At 28.6% G+C, this 12,676-nt stretch overlaps 1 protein-coding gene across 1 annotated transcript; it reads left to right on the top strand.

Moving 5' to 3' along the window:
* Positions 1 to 1,204: 1,204 nt before the first annotated feature.
* Positions 1,205 to 4,692, top strand: LOC102579194 (protein FLOWERING LOCUS T-like). Its single transcript, XM_006365398.2, has 4 exons — positions 1,205 to 1,497; positions 1,952 to 2,013; positions 2,393 to 2,433; positions 4,194 to 4,692. The coding sequence occupies exons 1-4, from the start codon at positions 1,306 to 1,308 to the stop codon at positions 4,424 to 4,426; spliced, it is 528 nt and encodes a 175-aa protein (XP_006365460.1). The 5' UTR covers positions 1,205 to 1,305; the 3' UTR covers positions 4,427 to 4,692.
* Positions 4,693 to 12,676: the final 7,984 nt, after the last annotated feature.

The following is a 12,676-nucleotide window of genomic DNA, read 5'->3' as shown; positions in this document are numbered from 1 at the left end:
TTAATAAAGCAAATGAATAATAATAATAATAATAATAATATGGATTAGGAAAATATCTATGTACAATATAATTTATGTCAAAAATATTGGGCTCAGTTGATCCGTCAAAATCTTTACTTGATTCTCCTCTTTACAGCTCAACAATTAGGATATATGGTTTCCCCTTAAAGAAAAACTTCAAAAAGATATAGATTCCTATGATGGTAAAGAAATCTTTGGCCATAGAAATCAAATATTTTTCATTTTGTTTGAAGATTTTCAAATCTAAATTTTTCACTTTATATGGTTGCCATTTCTTTGATCACTGAGGGTAGGGGTGTGCATTCGATTTTTCGGTTTGATTTTGTACTATTCGGTTTTAATTTTTCGGTTTTTGATTTTGTAAAAGTGTAACCCAATCCGATCCAAAATAAATTTGGTTTGGTTTGGTTTTCCTCTATTCGGTTCGGCTTTTTTCGATTTGGTTATTCGGTTATGTCAATAATTAAAAACATAACCAAAGTAATAATAGTTAATCCCTTAAATATACTTTCTAATAGTAGAAATCATAAGTAAAACTTAAAACACAATACTTATAAGTATATCTATTATAGATGTAATTCAAACATAAAATATAAACGTAATCATCATGAAAGGCAATAACCAAAAAGGGACAAAAGTGGTTAATATAATTCGGTTTTTTTTGGTTTTTATTTTTTAAAACCCGAAACCAAACCAAAAAATCAAACAAAGTAATTTATTAATCCAAAACCAAACCAAAAAACCAATCCAAATAAAAATTCGGTTTGATTTGGTTTGGTTATTCGGTTTAATCCGAATGCACACCCCTAACTGAGGGTCTATCGGAAACAATATTGCAAAGATAGGTGTAAGTTCTACGTATATCTTACCCTCTCCAAATTTCAGTAGTAGAATTACACTAAGTATACATATTGTTGTTATTATTGTTTGAGTTGAAGATGAAGTTTTGTTTGATTAAACTTTTTCCGAAGGAGAGAAAGACATTTTATTTGGAATTATAAATATAGAGTTGGGAAACATGCTATAAATTCGGAATCCAACTTACAAGTGGAATTTGAAAGTTTCACGACCAGTCAACCACTGATTCTCAAATAAAGTAAAAAATTATTCCAAAAACAAATAAATATATATTTTTTATGACCAAATGTGTCCTCAAGAGCATATGAAAGCTCTTTACTCATGATGAGTATAAATAACAAGAGCTAGCTAGCTTCTCTACTCATAAAATATCATCCATCTTATGCAATAAACAAAAATTGAGCTTATTATAATTGAGAAAAAAATATGCCAAGAGATCCTCTAATAGTTTCTGGAGTTGTTGGAGATGTTGTTGATCCATTCACAAGGTGTGTAGACTTTGGTGTGGTTTACAACAATAGGGTGGTCTACAATGGATGTGCCTTGAGGCCTTCACAAGTTGTCAATCAACCTAGGGTTGACATTGGTGGAGATGATCTTCGCATTTTTTACACTCTGGTACACTCATAATTCTATTTTATATGATATATATATATTTTTTTTTTTTTCTATATAATACATTTTAATATCTCTAGCTGATTAGAATTGTTTAAGCAATTCACGTAATTGTTGACCTTTTGTCAATTAACTATGAATAGAAGATCAAAAGCGCAATATGTGCAAAGGCTTCTAATTATGTGAATTTATGCAAGTTCTAATTTTAATTCACAAGCTAAGTACTTGTTTTATAGTTTTTATTTGAATTTGAGAACTCATAACATACTATTTATAATAATAACAAATGTTATAACATGTATGTTTAATATTGCAAGCTTGAAGATATACTATATTTTTAAAGTACTATAGGTCTAATCAAACAATGTTTATACTCAATGGTGTCTAGGTTATTTCATTTTTTATTTTCCTAATTTTGAATTTCAAGATATTTGAAACGTTCTTCTCTTTTTGAAAGATTATGGTGGATCCTGATGCTCCAAACCCTAGCAATCCAAACCTGAGGGAATATTTGCACTGGTAAGTCGTTTAGCTTATAAATATTCATTTTGTTCCTTATATATAGTTCTTCCTCTAGAGGACGACGTTAATGAAACAACTATTATATACTTCTTATTTCTCTCAAATCAATCGTCAATAGAGAAGACAAAATGTGTGTGAGCTTATATAAGAACTAAGGAAAGTGTTATTTCATAAAAATGATACTTTCTGATGCACAAATTAATCAAATTTCAAATAAGTACCAAATATTGGATGCAAACATAAAAAAGAACTAGGATCGATGACAAATAATTTATATTTAACGAAAAATATTTTATCAATCCCCCTCCCCCACATTCCCCCTCCAAACATTTTTTTTTAATATATAATAATGTTTAATACATTTTTTTTTTGTTAGGCTGGTCACAGATATCCCAGCAACCACAGGGGCAACCTTTGGTAAGTGTTCTTACATTATTACCTAATGGCTCACAGTAGTGACAGAGCAAGAAATTTAAATATATATGATATTCACGCTACATTGTATCCATGTCACTACATTTTCAATGTAAGACGCTTAGTAATATACTAGATACATGACTCAGTGCCAGCATGAGACTCAATATATGTTATTTTTTTTTAAATTTATGTGGTAATCCGTTCGCTTCATATTAATTGATTACTTTTTATTTTGCACGGTACTGAAGAAATTATAAGTAAGAAAATAACTTTACTAATTCAACCCTTAAAAAACTGTATGAGAATTTTACAAATAAATGTGACACTTTCAAAAGGAATTAATGACAAGGGTAATATAGGAAAATTTTAAATAATGTTTTGTTGATTTAGTAAGGTGGTCAACTAGTATGAGACAACTATTTTAGAATAATAGTCAATTAATATGGGACGGAGAGGGTATCATAGAACTTGAAAAGTTAGCCAAATTTTTATATGATTTTAAAAAGATTTTAAGTTGTTAGTACTTTTTATATAATTTTAAAAATAATATATATTACTCTCTTTGTTTCAATTTATGTGGCATATATAGAATTTCAAAAATCAACCATTTTTTTTATGTCTTTTAAATATACTAATTATTAAATATCGTACTTTATAGAATCTTTTTAGCGTAATTTATATTTCATATATGTTACTTCTCCTGTCCCAATTTATGTAGCACTAATAGATTTTTTTTAGAATCAAGTGATATTTTATATTTTAAATTGTTAATTTTGTGATTTATAAATTGGTACCAATTGAATTTCGAGAGCCAATTTTTTTTTTTGTATAACTTTTAAATATTTAAGTTGTTAATTAATGTGATTTATAGTGTTATTTATATTTTTACAATTTTCAGATATATAACAAACTTAAAAAAAGACTTAATTTTTCAATATTTGATAAACAAATAAAGTAATTAACATTTTAAGAAATGATTTTGCCATAAAAAATAAAATGAAAGAAGTTATGAGGTAGAAATAAAGAGAAGGAAATAAAGTTGCTATTCAAAATATGAAGTGGGACCTATATAATATGCATTAATATATAGAGGGAAAGTGGAGAAAAGAATGGCCCACATGCATGGAAATTAGGCAATTTTTGTGGTTGAGAAGCAAAATGCAGAAGGGCTTTTACGTTCCAAATTTAAAAAGTACAATTACAAAATTGCTAAGTACAAAATTATTTAAGCATTAACATTAGAAAAGTATTAAAAATCGACAATATTACCCTTGGCTAGGGAAGCAAGTATGTCAACGAACAACCGCTTCCATAGCCTCTTATGTATAGTAGTAATAATAATAAAATACAACTTGTATCATCATCAAAAATCATCCCAACTCCCAAACTCCGCCCCCACCCCATCACCATCAAAATTCACTATTGCTCACACTGTGTATTTGAATCACTGCTTCTCTCTTATTAACATAAGCGAGTCTATCATTATCCTAGATTAATCCATAGCATTTCATCGAAATATATCTCTGTCTTTTCACCTTAGTGGTAGTACTCTCATACATTGTTAGTACTATAGGCTCATTTATGACTACTAAAAAAAGAGAGACTAGAAACATAAAATCAAACAAAATAGTATGCATATAAAATAAATTACCCGTCTAATGTTTCTAAATTAGTCCAAATTTTATATTTCATGATTGAAATAAAGAAATTACGCATATTAAATGTATTTGCTACTAAACTCAAACTCTCGTTATATACAGGCAATGAAGTTGTACACTACGAGAGCCCACGACCCTCGATGGGAATCCATCGTTATATTTTCGTGTTGTTCCAGCAATTGGGCCGCGAGGCCATCAATGCGCCGGACATAATCGATTCTCGTCAAAATTTCAATACAAGAGACTTTGCAAGGTTTCACAATCTAGGTTTGCCTGTTGCTGCTGTTTACTTCAATTGCAATAGGGAAGGTGGTACCGGTGATCGTCGCCTATAAATCACCCCCCGCCTTGGGGTGCAGTCCGTTCTCGAACTCTGTGTCAATGTCAGATGTTTTGTGTACCGAATTTTCCTTTTCTAATATTATTATTACTATATATAGATAGTATATATGAGTTGATTTTGTGTGATAGTCATTCAACTAATTGTTTATTAACTCAGAAAGTCATCTTTCTTTTGTTGAAGAAAATTGAAATTATGAGATAGTAACTATTATAGTTGAGTGATCATCTGAAAGAATCAACTGTAATATATACTATATATATATATATATATATATATATATATACCCAAAAAATAAAGTCTTGTTTGTTAGTATATATATCTATATATATGTGTTTTATATTTTATTACTGAATTTTAATTTGTATGTATACGAATCTACATGTAAAAGTGTAGATATATTTATTATATCTATTTGATAAAGTTTGGGTTTATTATTATAGAATTATTATAATTCAATTTTTTGCGTTGTATATTAGGCATCTATTTAATTTTCTCCTTTGTCAATTTAAAGGCTTAAATTAATGTTTTTAGGAGGTTTTTATGAGACTTTAGAGGTTATGTATCTCAAAAAGAGGCAAATCCAAAAACAAACGAATATTAAATTTTTTGCGTTGAGAGTCTTTCGGAAAGAGCTTCTCTAGGTGTAAGATATTGTGAATCAAACCAACTATATGAGGACTTATGAGTTAAAAATGGTGAATGAGACTGATTCAGTTTTAACTATTGGGTTGAGTAAAATATTAAAGAGTTTTTATTTGGGATTCAAACCTAATTACCATTTGTTAAAAAAGAGTAGGAGTTAGAAAGAACGATTATGCAAATTGTTATGGAGTATATGTATTTCCTTATTCCTTTTCTCTAAGTTCTAGTTCTCATCTCTCTTTTCTATCTGTGTTCTTCAATTTCCCTTTTGATTTTAAAATTCTTTTGTAATTCCAATTACGAGTTAGTAAAATATATCTATTTATCGTTTGAGTTTAATTTGCATTGATCTAGTTATTAAGTTTATTTCATAAGATTAACATACATTCTACTTTCTCTATAGATCATATGCGAAATTTCACCGAATGTATTGTTGTTGTTGAAAATAATATCAAATTACAAGATACATATTCACAAGCCTAATAATTTCATTTTTATGTTTTTTGGTTTCCGCCGGATGTTTTAATATGATTTTTTTTAATTCTAAAGACTCGAAATCGAGATATTTGATTAAGGATGCAGAGAAATCTCAACCATTCCATCACAATTCAGGTTGATCCTAATCATTTAAGTTGTTAGATCATCAATTTAACTATTTATGGAGCCCTTTAATTTATTCCGAAAAATATATATTAGATGTACATTCTAGATCGAACTAGACAACGAGGATTTCCAAAGTAATTTGAGATGAAAAGTGTTAAGTTCATCTTGTCTTATATACTCACCTATCCTAATTTACGTGACACATATTTTTCTTTTTAGTTGGTTTTAAAAAAAAGTACATTTTTATATTTGGTATCAATTTAACTTTAAAATACACATTTATCTTTAATGAGATAATTTATAGTCACAAAAATATCTATGACATATTTTAGATCATAATTTTTTTTAAAATCTTTCTTAAACTCCGTAGCGAATCAAACAACAATTACATATTCAGTGAAATCTTACAAAGTGAGGTAATTTGGAGAAGGTAGAGTGTACACAATCCTTATCAATACCTTGCTAAGTTAGAGAGGTTGTTCTCGAAAGACCCTTAACCCAAGCAAATCAAAACAATAATTAAAATAAAAATGATAGTGGAGAGAAACATGTCAACTAATAGCAAATCAATGCAGAATATACATACAAAGAAACCGTAACAACAAGGTACGATCACCTAAGCACAACAAACCATAGATAATCCGTATTGAATCAAACAACATCACTTAAATTATGACAATGAAAATAACTAAAATATTTATACAAAGAAACCGTAACAACAACAAAAACAAGGTATGATTACCTAAACACTATAAATCATAGATGATCTGTGTCGAATCAAACAACATGATCACTTAGATTAACACGATGAAAATAACTAAAATATATATACAAAGAAATTGTAATAACAACAACAACAAGGTATAATCACATAAACACAATAAACCATAAATGATCCGAATCGAATCAAACAACATCACTTAAATTAAGACGATGAAAAAATAACTAAAATATATCACTACTAAAAAACTGTCAAAAATTAAAGAGACGGAAAAAAGCGACGGACTGCGTCGCTTTTTTGGCCAAAAGCGACGCAATCAATCTCGTCGCTTTTTGGCTCGACGCTTTTCCAAAAGCGACGGACTGCGTCACTTTTTCTTTTTTTTTTTGAAGAATGCTACGCTGTCTGTTGCTTTTTTTTTTTTGTAATTTTAAAAAAGAGACGAAGTCCGTCGCTTTAATTAATTTTATTTTTTAGAATCTTGTAAAGCGACGGACAATGAGATGCCGTCCGTCGCTTTTTTGGAAATAAAAATTTGAAAAATCCAGAAAAGCGATGAACTAAAGGACCCTGTCCGTCGTTTTTTTGGGTTTCAAAAAAATAAAATAAAAAAAAGCGACGGACAAAACCACCCTGTCCGTCGCTTTTTCTGCAATATTTTTTGCTGCCCACCTGCAAAAGGAATTCAATTCAATTCAATTCAGCCCCAATCAAACACAAAACATTATAAAGAAGCTACACAAAATATATAACAACAAACTTAAATTAACATTCAAAAATATTTAAATCACAATTTAAAGACTTATAAAGTCTTTCAAAATTACAAAAAAATCGTTTCAAAATTACAAATAGTTCATAAAGACTATATTTTATCAAGATTTCTAAAGTTCAACATAATAATTAGTTCATAAATTCTATAAATCAAGATTAACTTAAAGTTCTAATATTCTACAATAATTCAAGATTTCTAAAGTTCACAACTTAAAGTTCTAAAATGCTACAAAAATTCAAGTTTTCTAAAATTCATAACTTAAAGTTCTAATATTCTACAATAATTCAAGATTTCTAAAGTTTACAACCTAAAGTTCTAAAATCCCACAATAATTCAGGTTATCTAAAGTTCACAACTTAAAGTTCTAAAATCCTACAAAAATTCAAGTTTTCTAAAATTCATAACTTAAAGTTCTAAAATTCTACAATAATTCAAGATTTCTAACGTTTCACAACCTAAAGTTCTAAAATCCTACAAAAATTCAAGTTCTCTAAAGTTCACAACTTAAAGTTCTAAATCCTACAATAATTCAAGATTTCTAACGTTAACAATCTTATAAAGAAAAATCCTACAATAATTCAAGATTTCTAAAGTTCACAACCTAATTAAAGTTCTAAAATCCTACAAAAATCAAGTTCTCTAAGGTTCACAACTTAAAGTTCTAAATTCTACAATAATTCAAGATTCTTAACGTTCACAACCTTATAAAGTTCTAAAATCCTACAAAAATTCAAGTTCATGTCTAATTTCTAAAATTTGTTCTATATAAACTTCAAATTCAATAATTCCTAAGTTCAAGAATTCAAGTAACCTAATTTCAACTTTCGTATACTAATCCAATATTTTTCTAACTTTAAAGTAATCTAAGTTTCATGTACAATCTAGTATTTTTCTAACTTCAACTTTCAAACTTACTAAATTCAAGTACTTCTAAGTTGAAAAATTCAACTAATCTAATTTCAACTTTCATAAACTATCCCATATTTTTCTAACTTCAAAGTAATCTAACTTTCATATACAATTGAATGTTTTTCTAACTTCAACCGTCAAACATACTAAATTCAAGAATTTCAAAGTTGGAAAATGCAACTAATCTAACTTCTAACTTCTAATTATTTGTTAGTTTTAACTTCTAATACTCAATTCACAATCATATTAAAATAAACTCCAATTTAGAAGAAAACCCTAAAATAAAAAATTCCCAATTCTCTACCTAACTAACAATAATCAAATATACAAATTAACAATTGAATAAGACAATTCATCAAACTAAAACAATATACTAATTTATAACAAATCAAATATTACTAAAATTGAAAAAAATTAAAATTAAACCCTAACCTTAACAAGCTAAGGAAAAGAGGCAGTGGGGACGACGGGTGGCGGCGCCGACGGGGCAAAGCAGCGACGGGACTAATGCTCAAGGAGAGAAGGGCAAAGGCGCAACAATTTGGTTTTAGAGAGAAGGGAGAGAAAGAGAGATGAGAAAATGGGAGGAAAACCCGCTTTTTGGTTCAACATAATTTAAAAAAAGCGACAGATAGCGTCTTTTTGTCCGTCGCTTTTTAAAAAATATTTGACCAAAATTTTGACTAAAAAGTGATGGACTAAGAGACATTGTCCGTCGCTTTTTAAAAATATTTGACCAAAAAGCGACGGACTAAGAGATGCCGTCTGTAGCTTTTTTAAAAAACTAATTAATAAAATAAAATAAAATAAATTAAAAATGACGACAACGTGGTTATTGTTTAATTTATAAATAATTATTTTTATTAAAAAGTGACGGATGGTATCTCTATATAAATTAAATAAATAATTATTAATTATATATATATTTAGCGCAAAAATCCGCAAAAAAAAGCGACGGACTTTTGTAAAATAATTTTAAAAATAATTATTTTTATTAAAAAGCGACAGACAGTGTGGCAAATGACGTCGCTTTTTGGAGCGACGCAGTCCGTTGCTTTTCTATCCCTCGTTTTTTGGCAGTTTTTAGTAGTGCATAAACAAAAAAAAACCGTAACAACAATAACAACAAGGTATGATTACCTAAACACTATAAATCATAGATGATCTATATCGAATCAAACAACATCACTTAAATTAAGACGATGAAAATAACTAAAATATATATACAAAGAAATTGTAATAATAACAACGACAACAAGGTATGATCACATAAACACAATAAATCATAAATAATCCGTATCGAATCAAACAATATCACTTAAATTAAGACGATGAAAATAACTAAAATATATATACAAAATAACCGTAACAACAACAGCAACAATAAAATATAATTATCTAAACAGAATCAGTCATAAATTATTCGTATCGAATCAACACATCACTTAAATTAAGACAATAAAATATAATTGGTGTGCACTTGCAGTCTAAATTGACTTATTTTTATCGTTATCCTAAATAAAAACGCCAAATATGCCAACTCAATCCTAGTGTATCACTAGATTAATTATAATCTATTTATTTGTTAGTTTTATTTTTCATCAAAACTATGGTACGTGAGAAAAATAGGGGCGGATTCAACATGTTACGAAAACTTGATTGCTAGCATTCTGTCTATTTTATCTTTTTTTCGGGGTCGTTTGATAGAGTATATTAAAAATAATAATATATGTAGTATTAGTTGGCTCTTGATGTATTTCTTTTCTTTATTTCTTAAAGTTTTTTTTTTTCTTATTAAGTGTTTGATATTTATATTAAGATTTAACTAAATTTAAATTTATATCGAAATTTTTTATGTTGAGAGTAAAACGCTTGCTCAAGAAGGCCATCACAATCCTTATTGGTTTATTTCTTTTTAAAAAATTTATTTCCTACTCAGTGTTAAATAAGGGGGGCGTTCGGGTCTTCGATTTGGTTTTATGAAATATCGGTTCGATTTTTTGATTTTCGGTTTTAGAAAACTGTGCACCATATACCAGCAAAACTAATTCGATTCGGTTTAGTTCAGTGTTTTTAAATTGGTTTTTCGGTGCGAAAGAAAAATAAAACGAGGACAAAATCAAATTAAAGTATAAGATACTTAATTAGAATTTAAAACTATGTTAAGAAATGATGTGTCTCGCTAGGAACACTTATTATGCTAACTATAAGACTATATTTGTCTTTTTCAAGAACATTGTGTCTCCAACTATTTTTCAAAAAAAACAAGGATGAAGACGAGTTCCTTTACATAATGTACATCCATAAAAATATGTTTGGGTTCCTCTTGGGAATTAATATTTGAAGTTAAATATTGAATTGTACATTTGTTGCTACTTAATTTTTATTTTTTTAAATAAAAGTAAGGTTCTTCGGTGCATCGAAATTCTGAGACCCTTACATCGAATCGAAGAACTGAACTTTTAAAAGAATAACACCGCGCGACACCGAACAGAAAAACCGAATTAGTTTGGTTCGATTCGATTTTTCGATTCTCTGATATTTAGTTCCACCACTAATGTTAAATACTCATATTAGAGTCCGTCACAATTCTTGTTGGTCTGAAAAATTCTATATTAAGAGTAAACACTTGTGAAAAAAAGACTCCGTCACAATTCTTGTTGGTCTATTTCGTCTCTCAAGTCTTTTCAACACATGTGAATGTTTTAAGGACCATTTTTTCTTAATTAGGTAGTTTCTATAACAAATATTTTTTTAAATCTTTTCACAATCATCTAATTTCATGTTACTATTGTCATTTAACTTGGAATGGATTAATTACAAAGATATAATATGTAACTTGTTCCCATGGATACAGAAAATACGTGTTCTTTTAGAACAATGGATTAATACAATGTAATATTTCCTTTGTTTTAATTTATTTATTTTTTTAGTTCATTTCAAAAAGTATGATATCTCTTTTTTTTGGTAATTTTCAAAATCAAATTTTCATGTTTAAGACCAACAAAATAAAAAATGTTTTACCATATTCTACATATTTTTAGTTTAAAATCGTAGAATTATATATATCAGCAAATGCTTACCCGAGGCATAAAAAAAGCATTTTCTATGAGATTCCGAAACCACCAGCCACCCCGACTGTAACGACCCGTTTGATCGTTTTGAGTACTAGAGCTTTTGATTTCATAAAATACTTTCTGGTAGATTCTAAATGGGTATTTTGGACTATTCATAATTATAATTATGAAATTAGTGGGGTAATTTTAATAATTTATTAAGTTGGTGGTTAAAGAAAAGAACAGTAAAATAAATAGTGGGTCACTTTTAATACTTTTATGGTTGGACTTATATAATAATTAGGGAGTAAATATACTGTAGAAAAAAAAAAGGGTTTGAGACGAGAGAAACTCACCTGTGGACGAACAACGTGGAAAATTTCTTTATGCGGCATCAGGTAAGCAAATTTTCAATTGAACTTTATTCCTTGCCAATGTTGATGAATTGCATGGATATAGTGATAATATAATTGATATTAAATTGTGGGTAGAAGAGATGAAATTGTAAACTTAATTGCCAAGGTCGGTTGCTGCACTGTAACGCCGTTATTGTTAAGATTATTACTTACCTGGTGAGTGACATTGAGGGTCAAATTTAGGACAATGGTGGATAGTTAATGGTTGGGGTAGGGAATTTATATTATTTTAATGTTATGGTTAGAATTAGATTATTATAATGTTAATTGGAAAGAGGCGAACTGAAAATTCCTCTCTGTACCCGTGATTGCCAATTTGAAAATTGAAACATTATGACCAATAAGAAATTAAAGAAGTTAATGACTAATTAATGATTTTCTGGTGATCAATTGAGAGTTAATTAGAATTGTAAAATGAATTTGGAATTTCGGTCAAGGCTTTAGGCGTTATTTCAGTGTTGAAGTTACGGGTTATGCCTTTGGTTTTAGGTATGGAATTTTCTTATGGTTATCACATTATGACTCAAGTATTAATATGTTGGTATAGGTAATTAAATATTACGTGTACTATATTATATGAATGTTATTATATTAATTTATTTGGAGGAACCAAGACTTAACTTTAAGCTTGAATATAAGAAATAGAAGACTTGATATACCAATTGACCTCAAGATTAGAAACTTGAATATAGATTTGTGCTTGATGATTTTGCGGATCTAGGCTAAAAGTATAGCATGATGGATGTCCATGAACTTGTTTGTTTACGAATATTGTATACTTGATAGATTGGAAACGTTTCGAGGCATTGAGGAAAGGAAAATCGTTGGAGAAGTAGTTTGCTCGACTTCGATTCTTCGGTGGAGGTAGGTTATGGTTTATTCTATTTGATAGATAAACTCTTAATAGCGATTGATATGCATTGAATGATACTGTGAAGTTCTCTATGTACTTGATTGTGTGATTGTGTGGCTTGGTTGTGTGGTTTGTGATTGGTCTAAAATCCTGAGACCGTGAGATTTATAATCTGAAAACCTCTCTATCAAAGTGATGCCTTGAATAAAGAAGGCTTGATGTAATATTATTAATGAATTGAAAAGTGGTGATAATAAATGATAAATTAAT

Source organism: Solanum tuberosum, unplaced genomic scaffold, assembly GCF_000226075.1.
Source record: "Solanum tuberosum cultivar DM 1-3 516 R44 unplaced genomic scaffold, SolTub_3.0 scf00512, whole genome shotgun sequence".
Lineage (NCBI taxonomy): Eukaryota > Viridiplantae > Streptophyta > Magnoliopsida > Solanales > Solanaceae > Solanum > Solanum tuberosum.
Note: the sequence above shows the minus strand (reverse complement) of the source record. Positions and strands in the feature narration are given on the sequence as shown.